Source organism: Mesocricetus auratus, unplaced genomic scaffold (assembly GCF_017639785.1).
Source record: "Mesocricetus auratus isolate SY011 unplaced genomic scaffold, BCM_Maur_2.0 Super-Scaffold_100019, whole genome shotgun sequence".
NCBI classification, from domain to species: Eukaryota; Metazoa; Chordata; class Mammalia; order Rodentia; family Cricetidae; genus Mesocricetus; species Mesocricetus auratus.
The window spans coordinates 39806058-39828560 of NW_024429200.1; the positions used below are offsets into that span (position 1 = coordinate 39806058).

The following is a 22503-nucleotide window of genomic DNA, read 5'->3' on the forward strand; positions in this document are numbered from 1 at the left end:
CATTTCGTAGATTTGTTGCTTTGTTTTTGACATTGTTTTACCAGTTCTTTGTTTGTATAGTATGGTTTCTGATTGTGTGTGTGTGTGTGTGTTTCTTATGCTTTTACTTTGATGATCCATTTTTTCCTGTTTCTTTGTTTTTGAAAGCTATAGCGAGAGAAAGGAGGCCTGGAGTTAGGTGGGTGAGTGGGCAGGTGGGGAGGAACTGGGGAAGACTACACTTGATAAGAATATATTGTATGACAAAATATTCTTAATAAAAGAAAAAAGAAGTCCATCATTTGAAGACATAAGTACATAAATAGTATAACTAGTGTGGTAATACAATCAAAAACTGCGTGAGAAAACAATTGCGTATTGTAGACATTATTTTTGTCTGAAAGGAGAATTATATATTAAGTTAGAAATTATTGCTTTGTAAGCTCCCTCTGTCTCTTAATTCACCTGTAAATGTTTAGAAAAACAATCAAGAAAACAATCACGGTTTCATGTGAGTACCCAGCTCAAACCTTTTTACCAGAATCTATCACTTACAGAGATTAAAAAAAAAAACTATAGGCTGGATTCAGGCTGTCCTTCTGCTACAACTGGGGAAGGAGAATGAAGCCCTGTCAATTGCTTTTATTTTATCAGGGCTTAATTTTATGGATAGCCACTAAAGAAAAATGGGAAATTGAATTTTCCTCACAAATCCTTGTTAGATAACCACTGTTAACTAATAAATATGGTATTTTCTAATCTCTCCCACAAGCTGGCAGCTGCTGTTGTAGCCAAGGCAGTGACAAAAACCCAGGTTAAACTCTGCCCTGTAGCACAAAAGAAAAAAAAAACTCGAGGAGCAATCTGGACCAGGTCAGAAGGTATTTTACAGAGGAGACAATATGTGAAAGATAGCCTTTCCCTTTTTACCTATTGCAATTTGGGGTCTTCTGTAGCTCTGGAAAGTTGACTGCATGACAGTTTTGGAATCACTGTTACCAAACAGTTGATTTTGCCTTTCCAGCAATCTTCCCCTTCTATGGCGGTTTGAATCTGGCTAGCAGTTTCTCTTCCCTGCCCTTATCAATCTCATACTAATGAAAAACACATAAATTCACCCCTCCCCTGAATAAAGTTTGTAAGAGGCTCACATCCGAGGCGCAGCATCCTGTCCAGAGCTTAACAGAGAATCTCCTTTGCACAGGCCAAAGGCAAAGTCCGCATTTGTGCAGCACTGTGAGCGTCTACACTTTGCATATTTAAGGAGATCTAGATACTTATTTATTTATTCAATGAGCATGTGTGTGATACGCCTCTCCTGGAAGCAAATAGCTAATAAGTTCATGTCCTGAAAGTCTCTCAGAGGCCAACCTGCTCTTGTCACTTAGATCCTGCTGATGCCACCTCTTTTCCAGCTCACTGGGGAGCCTCTGCTAATCACTATTAACAATGGGATTTTTGTCTCCCTTGAAAACTTTCTCATTCCCTTTTAGTTGAGGTAGAGACAGTCACTGAAACCACCAACAGCAGGTATTTGCAGTGTCTGGTTGACTTTAATATGCCCATATTGGGAAACACTCTGTTCATTTAGGGGATGGCCTAGCAAAAAAGCAAGAGGGGTGGCGAGTTCCAGGCGCAGCTCGAAACAGTTAAAAGAAACGCCATCTTTAAAATAGTGTTAAACGCTAATAATATACGATGGATTAAGAGGATAGGAGACTGTGGAAATAAGATGCTCTAAAATAATTTCAAAAACAGAACAAACAATCCAACGTTTCTCTAAGACTAGGTCTAGACACTTTGGGCAATTGTGACACAACCCATAACTTCAGCTTATTTTTCTAGTCACCTCTTCCTTCCCCCACTTAACCATATTAACTAAGCTAACAAAGCCCACCTGCTAGCTCCACCAGACAAACTCTCAAGGAGAGGGATGGTCACCAGTTCACATTTCCCCCGTGATTTTTGACAGCTTTATTATTTGGGATTCTTTGTATTCTAAAATAGCAACTAATATAATTCTTTGATCATTTTCTCATCTCCTTCTGCACCGATCTAATATTTACTGATTCAGTCTACTTGCAAAATTAGTGCTTTTTCAACCTGCCACAGTTTCAACACAGAGCAAAGGAAAGCCTATTTTCCTGCATCTGTATTCCAGGGCTTTAAAGGGGAGGGAGGAGTCAATGCCTCCATAAAGCTGAATTCCCTTTGCATTTTACCAGGTCGTTCTCTCAACTCATGCTTCCGCACAGTTAGGCTAAAAGCATTCATAGGGGTCAGATTATGCAAAGTGTAACTTAATTTCTGAGACACTGCTTTTAACCTGCCACCCTGGCTTCCCATCCGTGACTACAGTAATTCTTAAGCAATGAGCATTTTTGAACAGAACACATAATACATCAAATATTTAGCTTGGAAAACATCCCAATTAATAGGATGTTTTCTGATCTTCTAAAGCATTTTTTTCACCCACATAATTGTCTTTGAAATAAAAAAGCTCAAATTCCCAGCTCTGAAAAAAATCTATTAAAAATGAATTTCAACATGAGAATGAGAAGGGCAGTGTTTAACTATGGCCTTTCCTACAACTTTGATGATCACAAGATTCTCAGTGACTAATGAAGCAGTCTCTTGAAGAAGAAAAAGTTAAACCAAACAAAACAAAACAGAAAATATCAGGTGCTAACTAGTTCTTTTAAAAAATAAAATCCAATTAAAAACACCTCGGGGGGAAAAGAAGTAAAATTTGTATGTTTGGTTGTTTTTTTCAGTCTTGTTATAAAATCTGATTAACTTTCAAAGAATTCCCTAATTAAGTCACTAATTTCCAGTGGTGAGCACATTTTGAGGGAGTTGTAGAATTGCGATGAAATGAGACTCTAAGTTCATTTTTTACATCAAGTCCATCCTAACTTCAGGTATATTTTACCCATTGAATACTGCAATATGTTCAAAATATGCTCAGTCTTCGCATTGATTCATGGCTTTACTCAGGAAAATGTAGTGTGTTTATACTCTAGGCAAGTGTGTGTGTGTGTGTGTGTGTGTGTGTGTGTGTGTGTGTCTGTGTCTGTGTGTGTCTCTGTGTGTATGCCAAGAGTTGACATTATTCTCTGTTTGTCCTCACCTTATTTTGTGAGACAAGGATCTCTCACTGTGACTAGACCTCAAAGATTGACCAGACTGACTGGCACTGAGCTCTGGGGAGCCACCTATTGAAATCCTCACTCCCCACTGTCCAGCACTACCATCATAGGCAGAAGCCAACAGAAAGGGATTTAATATACTTGCTAAGGATTTAGACTCCAGTCTGCATGCTTTCTCAGCCAGTAATTTACAAGCTGAACCATATCCTAGCCTTCAATTTTGTCTTAAATCACAGTGTTTTTTGCCATTTCAAATTATTTTATAATAACAAAATATAAGTGGCCCCTTCAAAATAGACACATTAATTTTACCTTTAAAAAAATCTCTCCACAAAAGAAATACTTTAACAAGTAACCTCTGGAGGTACCTGAGTCTTTAGTGAATATAAATAAATAAATAAATAAATAAATAAATAAATAAATAAATGACAAACATTTCCTAACTTGTTATGAAGTTGGAATCACTGTTTCTCTGGAAAATCAAGCACAACACCCAGAAACCTATCATTCTTCATAATCTTTCCCAATATGGAATGGGGTGAGGCAAAAAAAAAAAAACTACTGAGTTCTTTGGCAAAATAAGCATAGCAAGGTCAACACAGGAAGCCTGTGATCAAATTAGCAGGTACACACTTACATTTGAAAACTAGAAATGTGAGAAGTTATAGGAACTCATCTGCAAAGAGAATTGATTGTGGCAAAGACACGGGCTGTAGGGCAGAGCCAAGTGAAAGAGGATGGCTTTGTATGAAACGCACAGTATGCCGTCATAGTTTAAGATTCAATATTAAAAGAAAATCAATAGACTGCTTCTGACTTTCAGCAGCAGTAGCAAATACAGAAAAACCAGGGTTTTGATAGCCTTTGCAGCAGGTTCAATCAAGTCATGCCTTAGGCCACAAGTTCTATTGCAGGAGTGAATCAAAAACCACATTGTCACACCTGTAGGTAAGTCCTTGTGGTTCTCACAAACTCTGATGCAGGTACACTCCTGTCTTGTTTCTGCTTCACCTAAGTAAAGGGCTTAAATGTAATTATCCCTCAGGAGGAGGGAAATATATAATAAACAAATGAAGACAACTGTAGTTAATCTTGCCAAAGTCAGGAAAAATGAGTACAGAAACCGAAGACTCAATGGTTTTATGTTTACAAAGTTAATTGCATCAAAGTTATAAGGAGTGTTTGTAAATATGAATTTATTTGTGTATCAAATTCCAGACATGATCTTTATTAAAAATGATTACTTCTGTATAATTCCACAATGTTCTGTCACTTTATTGTCAAATACTAGATGAAATGTTGCTCCTTTAGAATCAACGTGGCCTTTTTTATTGAATCTTACCATTCTTTTATTTTTCATGGAACACACAAACATTTTCAAGATTACACTTTTAACAGGCAAAACGGACACACTTTGATTTATCCTGTTCTTTGTTGACAAAGATAAACTTACTCTCCTACTTACACAAGAAACATGGTAGAATGTCTTAATGCATTAAACAATACGTTAAGTGGAAAGGTGAACTGCTTTAACATAGTAACATTGGTGTCTGGATGGGCTAATTCACTATTGGAATCCTCTGGATAATCCCAAAGTGGCCTGAATTCCTTTGCAGGATGAGTGCCTATAGAGGCAGACAGAAAGCCTCTTGTCATTTGTAGACTTAATCCTCTGCCTAAAGTGTGAAAAGTGCTCAGGATAACAAGGGTGGGATCACTAAAATCAACATGATTTTGGAGTTTATATTCTTAACAATGCTAACTGATCAATAGGCTTTTGGGAACTGACAAACACAGTAAGATCTGTTTGACAAATCAATCTAGTGTAGTGGAGCCTCCCTTTCCCTCCTCTTCTCCCCTCAAATACCCCTCCTCAATCTACATTCCCACAGAGGTCAGGGGAAGAATGCTGTCTATACACAGTATGAGAGGTATCACAGCAATGCTTAGATGGAGTTTATGAGTACTTTCAATAGTGTTTGTGGTTTTGATTGTGAGAGTAGTCCTCTCCTTTCTGCCAAGGAACATTCATATCATGAAACAGGAATTCGAATTCTCTTCTGGTCTTAAGTGTTTAGACACACTGGTCGAAAAGGGAGAGCAGAAGAGGTTAAATTCTATAATACCATTAGATTTCAGGGATCTTGAAAGAAAAGTAAAACGAGAAAATGTAGACCCCACAGAGAGCATGCCTGTATGGCAGAGAATTAATGAGGTTCGATGGGGCTCTGAATACATAATTGTGTCCCACAGACAACTGAGCTACCCCTTACCAGCTCATGAAGACACAAGGACACACTTTTTTTTTTAACTTTGGTCCTTGACACCCAGCAGGGACTTTTGTGAACTTTGCCATCTTCCTCTGTCCTTGAAGCCAGTACTAGGGAAGTGGATCCAATCCATGAGAGGGTGGTGCATTGTAAGAGTCAGCCACTGCCTTCCAGGAGCTGCAAAACCACCGGCACTTTCACATTTGGAGTATCCTTTTGCGAATCCCCTGTTGTAATTTATAATTCTCAGTGGACCTATATTTGTCTTGAACTGATCGTTTATATGGGCTTTCCAAGGAATTTCTTCACTACACTTGTTGTAGAGCAGGGGAAGGGGGTGGCTGAACCCAAGGGGGGCTGTGTGGAGGCGGGAATAATCTCTAAGGAGGCTTTAAAAGCTTCCGTGGTTAAAGTTACACCGATGAGCGGAATACACACACACACACACACACACACACACACACACACACACACACACACTGCACAAGTTCAGCAGGACTGTATAATGAGCATGGACTGTAAATTCTGTAGGTAGCCGAATTCATTTTTTTAAAATAAAAATTGCTCCCCAAAATGGCTATAAAACAACGCTTGCCTCGGGAGGTAAATTTATAGCCCCATGCCTCTCCCAGGCACGCCAGAGGGTTCTGCTCCCGGCTCTAATCTCTGTGAGATGTTTTTTGCATGTGTTGTGTGACAAGAGGGAAGGGGAGTGGGTTGTGCTCGCTCTTCTCCCATTGTCAGCGCGTCTAGTGAGTGTTGGGAAAACCTGTCCGCGGGATCCTGTGTCATCTTCCCCTGCTTGTGCACAGGAAAAGTCCGCGCTGCTCAAGGCTGCTCGCTCCCCCTCTCCTCTCTCTCTCTTTCTCTGTTTCCCTTTCATTCTGCTTCCTCGGAGCCGAATGAAGCAGAGAGAGGGAGCAGGATTAGAGTCTGCCACCGGCTATCAGCGGAGCGGAGATAAAAGGAACTGCTTCTTAAGCGCCACTGCCGCAGCCCTTGTTAATTTTTTTTCTTCTTTCCACACAACAGTTGTGCCTCATTATCCGGTGCCTGGCTCGATTTTTTTCCCCTTTTTGAGGGTTTGAAGTTTCTGTGATTCCGTGACTGTTACAGAAGAAGAGACGTTAGTGTTGCCATGAGGTCTTGATTGTCTGCATTTATGAATGAAACTGACCTAAATCACCTGTTACCTCCAGTTTCCAGATTGTTTGAACTTCTCTGGCCGCACAATACAGGAAGGAAGGCTGCAGCAGCCCAGGGACCTCCAGCGTCTGCAGCATGGGCTGGCTCACTGGAATTGCCTGTCTTTTCTGGGGTGTATTACTTACAGCGAGAGCAAACTATGGAAACGGGAAGAACAATGTGCCAAGACTGAAATTATCGTACAAAGGTAAAGCTTTCTTTTTCTTTTATTTGACTAGCTTCGTGGTGCCCCCCTCCTTTCTTTCCTTGAACTCCCAACACTAACCATTAAGCCTTTAGTTTGACCTGGGAAACCTGTGTCATTCAGTCAAAAATGTCCGTGAAAATTTAAACACTTTCCCTTAAACAACAAAAAAGCATGTCTTCTGTTTGATGTGTGACAACTTAAAAGCAAACAAAGAACATTTAAACCTCAGTGAGCTGTGTGCCTGTTCCGTGCATTCTGAACCATGATCATGCTATGTGCCGTTCATTCTTCTCACTTCTAGTAAAATATTTTCAAATAACCGTTAATGCAAGGAAAGATGCCTTCTTTATAGATAGTCATGCCTCACCTATAGTAACCATTGCAGTGAGCAGAATCTTCCTAGTTGTGGGCACTAAACGGTTAATCATCATCATGAATATTCAGTTTGTTCAAATCTGACACTCAGATGCTTACCATAAGCAGTAGATCATGGTTTGCCAAGAGAATATAAACTGGAGAGAACAGGCTAGTTTTTTCCACACTGTGTTATGATGGTGAAAAGAGTGTATTTCCCTAATTGGTGTAAAACTAGCCTTTGAAATATAATGTTATTTAATTCCATATGTACTTAAGTGGGAGTTAAAGAGATGTTCCCTGGTGACACAGCTAGTTATATGAACTTCTTTTTAAGAAATATAAATTTATAAAAGAAAACCCTTCGAGGTCACACGATACTTTCTGTTACAGATTCTTGTGTGTGTCTTCAGATGACAATTTTAAAGAAAATATTTTTTCTGTATTGATTTGGGGGAGATTTCAAAGACTGATTGATGTCTAAAATAATGGTAAAACAATTTCTAAAGTGTGTGTGTGTGTATGTGTGTGTGTATATGTACAAAACTTTTAGTGGTAGGGTATTTCTCTAACTTGGGCATTATTAAATGGAGTTTAAGATTAAACCGTTTTAACTCCTGTAGTTTAACTCCCCAAGGTGCTGATTTCCTATGATTCTCAGATTTCTTGAGTTGGGGGTGGGGCACTGAGTAGCTTCCACCTCTTCTATATATTTAGCTTACAAGGTACATAAAGAGTATTGGCTATTTCTAGAGACACTTCCTTTTTGTGTATGACTGATACAGAAGAAATGTATTTCTAATTTTCACATGATAGAGGACAACTTTTTCCTGAATGCTTTAGTGTGAATTGAAAGATCAATTAGGAAAGATGTATAATTTTCACACTATGCATGAGAAAATTAAACACCTATTAATGTGTGTATTTGGATTCAATTTAGGATAAAATACTTTGACTTAGAAAATAGTATAATAGTATAATAGTATAATATTTTAGTATAATATTTCACTAAGCATCTAATTACATACAGATTTTTGCAATATAAACAGTTAGTACATCAGTAGTAAAAAATCATATAAAATTCATTAACTGTTTCATTAAGTTTTTATTATGTTTCTACATAATAAAAAAGTGAAATTGCTTACTATGAAAAAATCTACATTTTCATTGGTCTTTGATTTGTATCATTGTGAACAAATAATCAAGGTATCCTAAGACTGATAGTTTATTTTATTCAAGTTTATACTCCTTGTAAGTTTAAATTCAACTTTAGTTTTCAAAAATGTGATTCTCAGGTTTGGATTTCTAATATGTTGAATGGCTTCATACTATAATTTGATATTGGCAAATTTGAAATAATGAAGTATATTTTAAGGCTCTAATAGCCCTAGAGACACTTTTCTAATTGCTGAATAAACTACCAAATAAAATTAAAATTTATTATGCCTCCTTACTTAGTGAGATTTTCATTTCTTTGCCAATAATTATTCTCAAATCAGAGAGGAGGCACCTGTCATGTCTATGCATTCAAATTATATAGTGTCGAATAAAACCTGTTCTTTGTTATACACATATGTTAAAACTTGTCTGATGAGGGCTGAATAAATTAACAAGAGATATCTGTTTGACACTGCTTCTGTAAGTCTTATAGATTTTAGCTATTGCATCCATCATAATTCTTGCGCTTCTCTTTAAATCTAGAACTCCTCCAAAGCTCTGTAACAAATCTAGTGATAGACCAAGAGCTTGGCAGTTTGGTTAAACAAACTGTGAAGTGGACAACAGCAAGAAAAAAAGGAGGCAGGGTCCCAGCAGTTTTTCTTCTGTCATTATACTGGTGTGTCATTACCTTTTTGTCTCTTACACACAGGTTTGTTGTGCCAAAGCACACGCCTGATAACACATTGTCAAGACATTGCTTCTAGCAGTAAAAGAGATTTTATTTAAATCTACTTCTTCTTCTTACTTAATTAGATGTCAAACACAGCTAAAATATCTACTGCATTGCTCTCAGAAATATTGCGGCATGACTCATGAAGAGTTAAATCCCTGCCAACCTTAATTTCCCATGGTCACTTGTCTTCAAAGATCCACCATTAACTCTCTCATTGCTCAGGTTGCCAAGATGTATTTTCAGGCAATCACTGAGCTTGCTTTCTACTTGTCATCCTGCCTGGTAGGAGATGAAAGAGATTTGCTATGTTAAAGGAGAGAGAGAGAGAGAGAGAGAGAGAGAAGTAAAGCACTAAGGCTGCCTCCGTGGTGGATGTGCTTACATAGCTAACAAGGTACCTCTACTTTCTAGGAAAAGGGAGCTGAAGAGATGTTTTCAGAGCCATCTGGAGAAGTGATAATATTAGAAAAATGGGGTATGGTGGCTTCTCCTCTGAATCAGCCTGATTTAGAATCCTTGTGGGGGAAGCAAATGTGAGAACTCTGTAAATCTCAGCGGCACATAGAAATTGTCCTGAAGAAACATTCCCTGAGAGTTGCATTTGACTTCCTTGAGGATGCCAACAGTAACCAGCTAGATGTTCAACACCCTCTTATAAATTCATACATAATTATTTATTTCATCTACAAAATTAGTCACAATTTATTCCTCTTATGAAATACTAAGAAATCATATGATCTTTCATCTGGTACAATGAAATCTGCAGGAAAAACCTGTGTGATTCACAAGAAGAAGGGGGGCAGATTTGGGAGTTTCAAACAAGTAACAAATGTTCCATCACTCAGTGTAATGTTTTTTCCAGGACACGATATGTCTAATAATCAGAAGAAATCAAAGACACATGCACGAATCAGTATGATAGTGTCCAGTGAATCCAAAGGTTAAATCAATGATTTTAACCTTTTCTTCAAAGGGAGGGCTGAGTAAACAACACTTAAGAACAAGGGTGAGCATTTAAAAGGCTTCTCCCTTATCTGCTTACATATATCTTTTCCCAAAATCGAGTTATTTAATTATTGGAAAAATGAGCTTACTTGTAAAATCAAAATTTGTATATATCTCTATGATATTAGAGGTTAATTTTAACTAATTAAGAACCTAAATAAAAATTTCAAAAGTTGCTGTATCTTTTGCTCCATATATTATTATTAACTTAAAATAAAATAGTAAGATTGCTAGTTTATACACTTTCTTTCTTTTGCTTCTTTCAGTAATGCAGCTAAAAATATTTACCAAAGAAATAATAATATATGACATGTATGTGGCTAATTCCATTTATAATGTGCCATTATTACAAATAAGCCTTTTTATCCATTATTGACACTAATAGTTGAATAAAGAATCAACAGTGTGAAAACTTTTAAATTTTAGTGATAAAATTATTTTAAATGACATATTGCAAAGAGTATATAAAATATATAAATATGTTAAAACAGTAGTTCTCAACCTGTGGGTTGGACTCCTTTGGGCTTCACATATCAGATATACTGCATATCAAATATTCACTTTATGATTCATAACTGTAGCAAAATTATGAAATAGCAACAAAATGACTGAGGTTCACCATTACAAGAGGAATTGTGTTAAAAGGTCATAGCATTAGAAATGAGAACCTCTTAGAGTATTTTATATACATATTAGAGTGTTACATACATATTAGAATAATATATATACATATATATGTATATATATACATATGAGTTAGATCTGACTTTCTCAATCCTATAAAATATCAAGGAGCTCTTAAATATATAGTGGCATGGAATGAGATTTAGCTTACACTAATAACCCTCTCACAAGTAAACTATATCTAGAACTGTGCATTCACAATACACAGAGTCACACACAAATGCACAGAATCACAGTTATAAATTCTTTTTACAACTTTCTCAAGTTGTCATCGAAAACATGGGTTTTTGACATGATGGGCCTTACTTAAAGTAATTTTTTCTCACCAAATGTTATTTGCTTTCAAATCATATTTTGATTCTGAGGTTTTAAATTTTAGGTTATGAGAACTAGATTTTTGACAGATCAACTAAAGAGGTATGTCTTGACAAAACCATGAAAGGTGAAAGTGCTGTAAGACACAGACGGATCCTGTCATTCAACTCTGGTGACATCAAATGAAGGCTGCTGAAAGTCTCCAATTTGTGGCCCTTCTGTTAAAGCTGCTGAGAAAGTTGACCTTTGAAGTGACAGAATACACAATCCAGACTATGAGAAACAAGAAACCACTGGGACTGAAATAATTTCATAGAATCCTATACGCTAACAATCTGTAAGAGTTAAGCCTGAAGTCTGAATGACTTCTGATTGTGATTTCTGTCTTCTGTCACCAAGGGAAAGATCTTGAAGTCACTACAGGTGTAAACATTAGTATTCTAGTAATTTGATGAACTAAATAGACACAGGTCTGGGGTGTCAATTATTCTCTGTTTTCTGATATTTGATTATCACAATATAATTGACAGTGTGATTTAGGATCAATTATGCTTAAACTATATACTTAAGAAGTATGCAATCATTCAGGGATAATTTTAATTGAACAAGATGAAATTATTATATGCAATCCTATTGACAAAAACAAAATTTAAACTGTTGCTATAGACATCATTAGTGTGAGTATATGATTGTCTTATAGACAAAATTTTGTATCATATTTCCAGATGTAATCTTAAAAATCTTATAAAGTTTCCCTTAATTTAAAGGTGAGAAGATTTGTGTTTTAACTTCTTATCCAGATTTTCTCATTTAAACATCCATGCATCACAGTTTCAAAGGTCTTTTAAGTCAAAATTCCAGATTTTTTAAACAAAATTCAATTGTCCAATTGACCAATTGAATTTTGGATTAATCATTATGTAACAATTTTAATTTACTGAGTCCTCATGCTATATCTTGACAAGTTATAATTATCAAGAAATATATAGTCATATGAAATATACCTATCAAGTTATAAGCCTCCAAAACTAAGTCAAAACTATAATAAGTTTAATGCTTGGGTTAAAGCTTATTTAGAAAAGATCAACTAGAAATTTTTTTTAAAAAGTTAGGACAATTGGGAATCTAAATTGCCTTTACGCCTTTCTGACTTCTAGGGTACTACTTAAAGGAATTACCAGGATTTGCAGTTCTAGGCTCCCACTAATAGGTGGCAGTAGCAATTTGTGACAGCTCTTTCATTAGTTTGAAATGTGCAGGCTGCTAGAATAAATACACACAAAGTAATGGTGTAAGGGCCAAGTCTGGAACAGCTAACACAAGTGTCATGATATAGAACATGAACTAGACAAGAACATAGGTGACAATAGCATTTACTAAGAAGTGAGTGGCTGGAGGTAAGAAGGGAATGAGTGCATTTCAGTTAAAAAAGAAAATCACACAAAAATGGATCCATAAAATATCCATAGATAAACAACCTAAAAAGTGACAGAGTGATATCAGATAATTAGATTACTATAGGATAGTGTGTGTGTGTGTGTGTGTGTAATTTATAAATGTACATATTACTTCAACTATAAATGTGCTTATGAGGAAGAATGAGCCTACCTATGGCAGATTTTGACCTATCATTTATAATTAGGAAACAACTAGCTGAGACTATAAAATAATGTTTAGAAAACTCTATTTTAGTTTTAAAGCAATGACTCCTTTTTATTTTATTGTGTTTTCGTCGATTTTTGTCATCAAGGATAGAGAAGAACTGGTAATTCTATCTAAAACAAATAAGTCTGAATGTCTCCAGCTACTATCTCTTTCTATTGCCAAGACATAAACATCTGTATAAATAGGGAATTCACACACTATTTCCAAACAGTAACAAAGCTGCACTTTGTCAAACCCAGGATAAGAAAATATACAATTTATACTTGAACTAGGGGAAGAAGATAAGCAAAATTAAAATTCTGTTGATAAACATAAAGAATGATTAGCTCTTTCTATTTTCTGCAATCTTAGTGTAAAGTGCAGTAGGATAACTAGCTCAGTGAGCCTTGCCATCTTCTGAATGAGGCACTAAGCCTGTGTCTTTAGGTGTCCTTTGTTTAAATGTGGCAGGGGAAACAGTGTTGACCAAACTTTATAGTGGCACTGTATAGTCACAATAGCAAATTGGTCTATAGATGAATTACATCATAAGCCACTTAGTGTTCATAAGCAAACTAAAGAAATGCTACTGAATATGTCAAATGAGAATTTCTTCTGCAAAAGTGCTTAAATGAATCATCTTGGTTGCTCCACATTATGGATTTTGCAAGGCTATATGTTAGTTAGCATTTTTATCTGCACTCTGGTTATAACAGAGTCACTCATTGTTGATTGAGTTTGTACATAATTGTCACCCTATGTGGTCTAATCTGTAGTATGACTTGATGAAATGTAATTCTTTTGGTATATACAAAGAATGTGAATGGGTAGGCAGTGGACTGAATAGTATGGTGGTGATGGGTAGTTTTAGTTGTTGCATAGACAACTACCTACAATTGTCTGGGAAAAGTCTTTTTGTTTTTTTGAGGCAGGGTTTCTCTGTAGCCTTGGTTGTCTTGTAGCTAGCTCTGTACACCAGGATGGTCTGAAACTCAGAGATCCTCCTGTCTCTGCCTCCCAAGTGCTGGGATTAAAGTTCTGGGATTGACTACATTGGCATGGTCAATGGGTGTGTCTATGGAGGATTCTCTGAATTACGTTAACTTCTCTGGGAGAACCCAGTTCACTGTGGGTGGCACCGTTCTGTAGGTAAGGTATCCTGAACTAACTAAGATGGAAGATATTGAGTCCAGCAGAAGAAGCAAGTGTTGAGGTAGCAAAATGGTGACTGGAAACACTTATTTCAGGAAACGTGTGAGAACAGATCATCTCCATAAACAGTTTCTCCTTTGAAGGCAACCTTGTTCCAGGACCACACCAGAAATATCTTGTCATTTTGTCATCTACAGCTCGGAGACGGAAAACATATAGCAACACTAAATAGGAAGACTCTAGCAACCAGACTATAGAATTCTGTCATTCGTTTGTACAAACACTTCGATTTTCCTTTTTCTGTCACAGTACACACAGGAGAAAAGAGGAAAGGGAAGAAGGGAAGGAAGGAGGGAGAAACAGAGATAGAAAAAAAGGAGACAAAGAGAAACCTCCACCAAATTGTGGCTAAGTAAAGAAAAAGTAGCCCATCTTTACTCTCAGTTGAGTTGAGCATTTGTGTACAAAATTACTTCTCCAAAAAGAGTTAGGAGCAAAATCATAAAGTAGTTCACAAGATGGTTTTTAATCACCCACAAGGGGCAACAAACTCACTTTGCTCTCTGTTAAATGCATGTCTCAGAGCCTCCCTTACTTCCTCTTCTGTGCTTATCAAGAGCAATGGGTCCCCACCAGCTATGCTTCTTCATGTCCAATCATCCTTCTTCTGTCTTTGTCTTGATGTGCTACTATTACATAATCCAGACCTCTCCTCCATCAGTCAGCTCTTGATCTTGAGCAACTGAGTTTTCATGAGAGTGACTATGATAGGAAGGAATGACAGGAATCTTTTCTGAATTATGAATTCACAGAATGCACCTTAAGTTCTTAGTTTAACTCTTGCTTCTCAAATAATTGAGAAGACAGGAATTCCTTTGGTTGCTTAAGCATTCCTCAGACTGATATTTGTAATCTAAATAAATGTATAAAGTTTGATGGAAGATTCTTAAAAACTGACAACCAAGTATAAATATTTGGAAGAGATAGTTGCACACCTACTCTATATACAAGGCATTATTAAGCATTAAATACTCAGGTAAAGCTCAAATAAACTTGTTCGCACTTGAGGTTTAATCTAAGCATAGGATTGCTTTTGGCTGGACACAATGTATATCATGAATTTTAAAGCTTTTTTTCTTCAAACCTGAAGTCTTGAGAAAATACTTTCCTACAATTTCATCATCACTTCTGAGTTTGTTTAAAAGTCAGTTCTGCAGACTTCTTTCTTCATAAAAATTGTGATAGATGCACATACAGTGTCACATAGGTTAGCTGTTATATTTTTGCATGAATGAACTGATTTTGGGATGAAAAATAATTTAGAATGGCTTCTAAAGAAGGTGGCATGATATCTACTGAAATTTCTATGGTGTTTCTGAAACATAGTATAAGGAAATTAGTCTTGAATGACCAAAAAGACATTAAGAAGGCAAAAATAAAGAATAGAGTGAATACCACCATTCAAAGCCTCTTTAAGACTTGGTCTTCTTTTGTGTATTGTGTGTCTTGTTCTGTGTGGATAACTGTAACTTGCAACGTAGTGGGATAGGCACTCTGTGGATTTATTATGTGGATGTCTAGGTTGGCTTGCAAATTAGATCAAGGTGGCCAAGTGGCATATATTATAAGGACTTGCCACAGTGGTGAGAGTCACTTGGGTTTATCTATGTTTTCTTTGGCTTTATTCCAGATACATAAGTGAGGCTTCTATCTAACCAAATTCCTAGGGACTGGAGCTTAGGTATCCATCGAATGAGCTTCCACTTCTATAGTTCCTTGAGATTACCAACTACACTGATCTCAAATGCTGGTTTCTTCTCTCCCTATCGTGGTTCTCAACCAGTGAGTCACAACCCCTACAGAGGTACCCATATCAAATATTCTGAATGTCAGACATTGACATTACAATTCATGACAGTAGCAATATTGTAGTTATGAAGTAGCAATGAAACAATTGTATGGTTAGTGGTCACCACTACGTGAGGAATTGTATTGAAGGATTGCAGATTATGAAGGTTTAGAACAGCTGTTTAGGTGATTCTAATTTATCCTGCTCTACTTTCTTATGTTTCCAGGAGGGTTATGAAGAGAATTTTTATTTGATTTTAAGAGGAAGCCATTTATAATATCACCAGATGTATGTCATTTCAGGTGTGTCCCCTGTTACAGGCTACCTGTCTAAAACATGATAACCTTTATTATGTATCTGCCAGCCCACATAGTACTAGACTACCACTTGAGGTGTTTTTCTGGCTCACCTCCTAACATATAGTAAGAATTTCAGAAGAAATAGGCATGCAATATATCGAAACAACCTATATTATAATAGGTCAGGCTTATGACTCATGTTTTTTAAAGTACACACAAAATTATATATAGGTAACGTAATTCATTTTGATGAGTTTTTATTTACACACACACACACACAAGCACACACATTGGGTCTAATACTCAAGTGTGAGGAAAGTCAACAAAATACTGTTTTCTACTTCATACTACATTTAATTCAGAACTTCAAACTGCGGGGAGTTAATCATTTCAATACAGGAGGAGGCAATGCTCTTGGGACATCATGTCTTTGCTTCATCTCAGCCCCTCATAGTTTAAGTTGGGGTGTTATCTTCTGTCTTTCCTTTTTTCCCTGAGTTTCACAGACCACTTTCTGTTTGTTGATACTATTGTCAGGCTTCGTCTGCTGTTCTGTCTAGACACAGAGTTCCAGGAAGTTGCCAATGCGTACATTGCAAACCTTTCCATTGAGTCTCCTCATTATCTTTGCGTCAGAACATAACCCTTATTGTCCAGGGTCCATATTCAGGCATTTTTTCTCTAAATTTTCAAATTTAATGTGCAAGAACTCAGTTTCCCTCCTTACAATAATTTTCTATGTTTCACAGTCTGAATGATAGGTCCCAATGCACAAAACAAGATAATCCTGTGTCCCCTATGAGACACAAATCTACAACCTGGACTACGCAAATAAATCTCATCCACTGAAGGGTATCCTTTGCAAAACAGAATTCTATTAATTCAACTGAAGCTAATAGAAAAAATTTTCAGACCTAGGAAATAAAATAAGAATAGTAATAACTGTTTCATGTTCTTCTTGGTAATAAACTGGAACTTGCCGTATTTTGCCAACTAATATTCACAGGAGCAAAATTAAGAAAAATAGGACGTGAAAGCTCTTAATTCAGTAAACTGCATGCTGATTTTCACTACCTTGCCCTCTTATCCCTGCTACTCCCCATTTATACCCAGCCCCAGAGTCCTGTAAATTCTACTTCTTCACTGCCATTGCCATTCTCCCTTGATAAGACCCTGTGATCATTTTACCCATTAGAGCAATGGGTATCTCAATTACAGTCTTTCTTTTTCCCATTCCTGGATACAACTCTTTCTAATAGTCAATGTCCTGTCACAGCTTTATTGTCTTAAAATTCCCCACTTGAACACACTATGATCTGTTACGGTGACTAACCTAGCAATCTAGGGTTCTTCTATTGGATATAGGTCCCATAGCTGTATATGTCTGAATAAAGATGATGAGAAAGAGAGGCTGAGTGTAAGACACATTTACCAAATATAGATTTTTTATCAGTAAATTATTGGTATAGGGAATTGAGGACACAGGTGATTACTAGAATGTTAAGGTATTAAAATTCTCAACTTGAGACTGCAGAGATGGCTTGGTACTTAAGCTCAGATACCCTCTCTTTGTCCTTCAACCTCCTTGTTCATACTTAGGGAGAATTGACATGTAACAAGAGTCCAAATTAGTTCAAAATTCTTTCTTTCTTTTTTGTGGATTTTAGTATGGTTATCCTTTGCTTTATATCTAATGTTTGCTTGTGAGTGAATACATACCATGTTTGTCTTTCTAGGTCTGGGTTACTTCACTCAGGATTTTTTTTTTCTAGTTCCATCCATTTGCCTGCAAATTTCAAGTTGTCATTGGTTTTTACTGCTGAATAATGCTCCATTGTGTAGATACACCACATTTTCTTTATCCATTCTTTAGTTGAGGGACACCTAGGTTGTTTCCAGGTTCTGACTATTGTGAATAATGCTGATATGAACATAGTTGAGCAAGTGTCCTTGTGGTATGATTGAGCATCCTTTGAGCATATGCCCAAGGGTGGAATAGCTGGGTCTTGAAGCAGATTAAAGAATCGTTTCTTTTGATCCTATGAATCCTGTAGTCATGCATAGCCAGTGTCTGTTCCCTGCATTATTATTTAACTGTAACTTTATTAATACGTATCTTCTTGCCTCTAATAGTTTACTGCTAGTCTGGAGAAAAATGTCTACTGCATTTCAGTTTCTTTGCACACAACCATGTAAAAATCAGAGCAGCAATTTCAGAATAATCAATTTAGTTGTATTAAGGCAATTCCAAAATACAAGTGAACTTGATAATGCTAGAGTAATCTATTTCTTCTGGCCATAGCTCAGTATATGCTTTCTTTGACCCTGACCTTAGATCTTCTCAGCCACATTGACGCTGAGATTGCAGTTGTGCCCCTACTGTTTTGCCTGTTTCTTTTCAGTCCTACACATGTAAGATACATTTGGAACACGGTCACCTATATCATTGCGTCATTAATTTAATCCCACTATATACTTCAAGCAATCGAGTTTTCCTCACGGATGGAGATAATTCATAATTTTTCCTAGTGCAGCAAATTTGTATCATACTTCCAAAATAAAGTTTTTATTCATAAATATGTCTTTATATTATAATAGATCGCCATATGGCTTTTTCAAGCATTCTTGGTGTTAGTTATCCCTCTTTCACTCCTTCCTTCCTTCCTTCCTTCCTTCCTTCCTCCTTCTACTTGCCCTCCCATCCCTAAATTTCCCTTTCTGGTATTTTCTTCTTTCTCTTCATAGTGACTGTATTCTACTACCACCCCCCCCCATTTAAGATCTTTCTTCCCTTTATACCCCAATGGTCACCCATGTACAAAGCCAATCTATTTTCTGTCTTTTTTCTTTTTTTCAAAGATGATCTACTTTCAATAGCTATGGCATGGAAATAGTCTTGATGTTCAAAACTGATGAATAATGAAAATGCAATAACTATATGCAAGAGACTTTTATTTAGCTATAAGGAAAAATTAAATTTACAGCTAATTTCATGGAGCTGGAAATATTATACTGAGAGAGGTAGCCTGGACCCATGAAGGCAATCATTTCATGTTTTTAGTTATATGTGTATTTGTGTGGAAGCTTTAGATTCAAGTGTTTAATTTGGAGTATATAAATCCTGCAAATAAAAAGATAGCACTTTTAGGAAGCTATAGAAAAACCAGCCAAGTCTAAGATTAAACTGTTCATTCTTCCCTCTCCATCTGATAAAGGCTACTCTGCTTAGCATAGGTCACCCTTGAACACTGAAGTGAAGTGTAGATGTTGTTAGGTTGTGTAGAGCCAACGACAGGGGTGAAAACTTTCCTTGTAGCTCTGAGTACTTATTGCCAGGTAAGCAAGGAAGCACCTTGCTTTTTAAGGAAACAGTTGGTTACTGGTGTTGGCAACAAACTACATGTTCCAATTCACATTTTCAACATTAAATAGTCAGTTATTTAATATTCTGTAAAAGTCACCAGGAAATGACAAATTTTATTTGTATATCCTCTTGAATGATGTAATGATTGATTTCCATGTATATTATTTTATATGACTTGTCCCATGAAGACACAACCTCCTGACAGCTCAAGGAACATTGAATCCTCATGGGAATAAACAATATTTTTTTTAGTATTCCCTGAATCTGAATGAAGCCTTGTAGACATAGAGGCTGAGTCTTTGCAACCAATTGTGTGAACCACCTGTGACTGAAAATAACCCATTTGCAGGAAAGAGGATATTCAGTCACTCAAGAAAATAAACGTACAAGTCTGAGACTGCTAAATAGAATGGAGAATATGTTGAGAGGAACTTAAAGGGGCTTTTGTCTAGCAGAAGACACTTGGAAAGCAGACTGGGAAACCCAGACATCCTTAGAAAGGGAGGTGACTCTAACCACCACTGGCTTTTAAAGGATTTTTCAGGAAGACAAAACTCTTTTTGAAAACACTTTATGCACTAGCATGAATACATTTCTGAAGCACTCTAGACATTGTGGCTTTCACTGTATTACAATGCTCATAAACTATTTTACTTTATGCCAGACATGTGGAAGTAATCAGTGTATGTAAATGATATGTGAAGGTGAGCTTCAGCTCTAGAGTATGAAGTTGGACTGTCTGTGGCTATAAATTTTAACCACATCACAAAGACAATCTTTCCTTTTAACAGTAACATAGATGTAAAAATAATCTGCGATAAATTCGCAAAACTAGTATTGTTTTCTTAGGAAAGTCCTACCAATGTAAAATATAATGCTAGTTTGGGTTGTTATAATGTTTTAAAAACATATTATTCAAGGAGTAGTTCATCTTTAAATAACTGTTAAAGGTAAGTAGTTGAAGTTAGATAAAATTACATCACTCTATCCCTGAAAAGCTATTTTCACCAAAAGTATGCTACATACTGACAACAATTACTTTTTTATTAAAATAAGAAAGCATCTTCTTTCCTCCTATAACATAATATAAAGGGTTTTCTGGTTCATATGTGACTATCTAAATATATATTTAACATTTTTAAAATGAAACAAATACTGAAAAGGAAATACATACAATAAAATATAAATATTCCCTTCCCATAAGATCATAACTATGCAACTCTTAATATGATAGTGTTGTGCCACTTCTAAAATACTTTTATCAGGTGCTGTGTATAAGGGTAGATATTACAACAACACAATTCAATTCAGTGCTTTACACACACACACACACACATACACACAAAGGAGATGATATAATAGGGAGAAAAAAACAGTAAATGTGTGGCAAAAATTTATAGACCATCTTTGTTTTTTCTTCTTGTTTTTTTTATTTAGTTTATTTAGTTTTTGTTGTTGTTTCATATATGTTTGTTTCCCATTCTGGCATTTAGCCGTCTAGATAAGTACTTTGGTACTTTGCCCATTAAGCTACATGCCCAGATTTCTTGACATTTTTTATATAAAGACAGATTACGGAGTCACTTTCTATGATTGTAAATTCATGCCCATTTTGCTCTACATTTCTTATTAGAAAAAAATAATGATTGCACTCATTCTAATACTTAGCAATGAGAATCAACAAGGAAAGTGGTATTCACAAGAAATATATATATATATGATCTGTCTGTGCATTTATATGTATAATTTTTAAAATTATACCTAATTCCAAGGTCTCACAGACAAATTACAGTTGAGACTTGGCACTTATTTGCTACAGTGATGGGAAAAAAAGTGAGGTGAGAAAATGATCAGGAAAATGTTTTCAAAGAGAAGAATAATGGCTAAACATACTGCATGTAAATTGTGCCAGAGTTGTGATTTATCTAGTGTTCTCTTTGTATTTCTTTTATATTCTTGCTTCTTGTTAATCTTCTCTTGATCCAGGAAGTTTTGTTTTAAAAGATTTAAATCTATTTCAAAGGAATGAATATTTACTAGGTATGACTGTACATTACTGATGGTAAGGATTACTGGGCCAAGAAAAACACATGGGATTAATGTCTGATCTCAAGAACTTTGCAGCATGGCGCTGAAGAAAACATGCCACACAATAATAAAGCAAATTGGCCTGCCACTCAGACACAAAGAACATGTGATTAGGTTCAAAGGGGACAATAAGTTCTGAATTATGCTATGGTGTGCAATTGAGCATAAGGAAGACAGGTTTTACAGGGAGTGAAAATTAACATCATCGCAAAGGTTATCCATTTTGCAAGGTTGAATGAAGGACTTTCTAAGAGCAGCATTCTGTGTTCAGTCATGAGGCACTTGATATCTACAGAGTACCTTACAAGCAGAAAAATGAATTCTTTTGCCTTACATTGAAAGGAACAGCAGACCACAAGACAAAGGGGCCAATTCAGGAAATCTGGTTGTGAATCCTAGAATCTTCTACAATTTCTCTAAAATCCTACAATCACTCTCAAAAGTATTAGGATTATGTGCAACATTGTGCAGTGGTGAGCTTGCACATTTATGTAAGGCACCTCCTCTGCCTAACTTAGCTTACTCTCCATGAGAAAGGTTGACCAATGTATTGAGAAAATGTGAAGAGCAATGTGTCTCACTCAGGTACTATGGAAATTTAGAAAATATCACAGATAGAGAAAGATCAGCGGTGTGTTTATGTGAGAAGAATATTTATAAAGGACAATGTAGAAACTTTGGTAGCCATGGAAGGGGACAGCAGAATGAAGAGTATTCCAGGTGATGAAATTATCAAGGACATCTCAAGGCACATTAAGTATTTTCCTTTATTTAGACACACAGGGCCAGTTAAGTTCAGATACTGACTGGGCAACCAAACGTCGACAAGTATGCCTTCTTCCCTGAGCCCGTATGCATGTCACAAAAGAAATACTCACTTTTCCCTATTTTTACACTTAATTTCCACTGAAAATAACTACTTAGTTAATTTAGCCATAAAAATTGTCATAAAAATTATTTCAACCAAAGTATTTTAGATGCAAAACATGAAGCCCACAACAATAATCTCAATATAATGAGCAGAGCACTGTAGTTGGTTAGGAGGATGCCATTAATAATTACAC

At 36.2% G+C, this 22503-nt stretch overlaps 1 protein-coding gene across 7 annotated transcripts in view; it reads left to right on the forward strand.

Moving 5' to 3' along the window:
* Sema3a (semaphorin 3A) overlaps positions 1-22503 on the forward strand; it is a 454628-nt gene that overhangs the window by 251201 nt on the left and 180924 nt on the right. For 6 of the 7 annotated variants that reach the window (XM_040728504.1, XM_040728502.1, XM_040728503.1 and 3 more), the window contains one exon: positions 6598-6791. In XM_040728504.1, coding sequence (XP_040584438.1) covers positions 6680-6791 — 112 coding nt within the window. In that variant the 5' untranslated portion in view covers positions 6598-6679. Of the gene's footprint in view, positions 1-5448; positions 5926-6597; positions 6792-22503 lie in introns of those variants that run through there. The other variant, XM_013123195.3, reaches the window with a different exon arrangement.